Below are 1,253 nucleotides of genomic sequence, written 5' to 3' on the forward strand. Positions count from 1 at the left end.
AGAAAACCCCACATTTGGTGTCACTGCAGGTTTTCTGTTTGTTTTTACTTCTCTGTTTTGTTCCAAGTCTGACAGAAACACAGAGAAAACACTGGAAAGTTTTTTTTTTGTGTGTTTTAAAGTTTTCTTTTAACATAATTTCCTTGGGTTGTAGATGTGGGGTTTGACCCACCGGTGTGGTTTTTAATTTGTAGCAGTAATACTGTATTGAATTTGCTGCTTGAAGCAGAAAATGTGAAGAAAACCAGTTTAAGGCTCCTTTGCTGGATGTCGTGTCCTGGATAGTGGAGCATAAAGCCACAGGGATGCAGTTTATTATACGGCTCCTGGATGTTTCTCCGTATGTCGGAATGTGGACCGCCACCTCCCAGACCGGATCTTCAGTGCTCTCAGCTCCTGGTTCTCTGGAGTCCCTGGAGATGAGGCTCAGTTTTCCTGCAGGAAACCCGTCCTCCTCTGCTGCTCAGTCTGATGTGGATCTCAGGAGCAGGAGGACAAAGATGGAAGCAGAGCTTCTTTCTTGTCTCCTTTCTCTGAACATGAATAATGCACCAAGGCTGGCTCGTTAAATATTCATGCATTTCAGGGCAGCTTATTAACAGAATCAGTTTTAACAAGAACAGAACTTCATTAAAATGTGTTTATTATTTGTGCGGGTGAAAAGAAACACAACAAAATGTGGCTTTGAAATGTAAATGTGCAGCTAGACCCCCCCTCTCTCTCTCTCCCTGCAACCATTACAGTGCTAAGGCTGTAGCTCAACTAACTGCTTTTGTTTTATTTAGTTTTTAGTTTCTTATTGGCCCAGTTTATCCCTTTTGCATAAAGCAGAAGTTCATAATAACTCCAGGGGATTCATGCTTTTACTAGTTCATTTTGTTTGTGTCTGAATAACAGAGATTGGGGTTAGTCTCTGCTGCTCCATCTGCCCTGCAGGTCCCACCCTCTGCTTCCAGAACATCTCACAGCTCTTCTACCTCTGTCCTGTAGATGTGGCTGAAGCCCATGAAGCGGCAGGATGTTCCTGAGAGGATGTGCTACCTGGCTCCCGTCTACAAGACAAGCGAGCGGCGAGGAACTCTGTCCACCACCGGACACTCCACCAACTACGTGGTCGCCATGACGTTGAACTCCGACGTCCCCCCCGAGCACTGGATCAGAAGAGGAGTCGCTCTGCTCTGTCAGCTCAGCTCGTAGCTGCAGCTTTGTTTCAGCACCAAGGTGTGAATAAAACGTTTAACACATGCAGAGAA

At 45.5% G+C, this 1,253-nt stretch overlaps 1 protein-coding gene across 1 annotated transcript in view; it reads left to right on the forward strand.

Moving 5' to 3' along the window:
• The window catches only part of dnah7 (dynein, axonemal, heavy chain 7), a 129,979-nt gene extending 128,734 nt beyond the window's left edge, over positions 1-1,245 (forward strand). The window contains exon 58 of the mRNA XM_015371242.1: positions 991-1,245. Within this exon, the coding sequence (XP_015226728.1) occupies positions 991-1,197 (207 nt within the window). The 3' untranslated portion in view covers positions 1,198-1,245. The remainder of the gene's footprint in view (positions 1-990) is intronic.
• Positions 1,246-1,253: the final 8 nt, after the last annotated feature.

Source organism: Cyprinodon variegatus, unplaced genomic scaffold (assembly GCF_000732505.1).
Source record: "Cyprinodon variegatus isolate N-32 unplaced genomic scaffold, C_variegatus-1.0 Scaffold3, whole genome shotgun sequence".
In the NCBI taxonomy this organism is placed as follows: domain Eukaryota; kingdom Metazoa; phylum Chordata; class Actinopteri; order Cyprinodontiformes; family Cyprinodontidae; genus Cyprinodon; species Cyprinodon variegatus.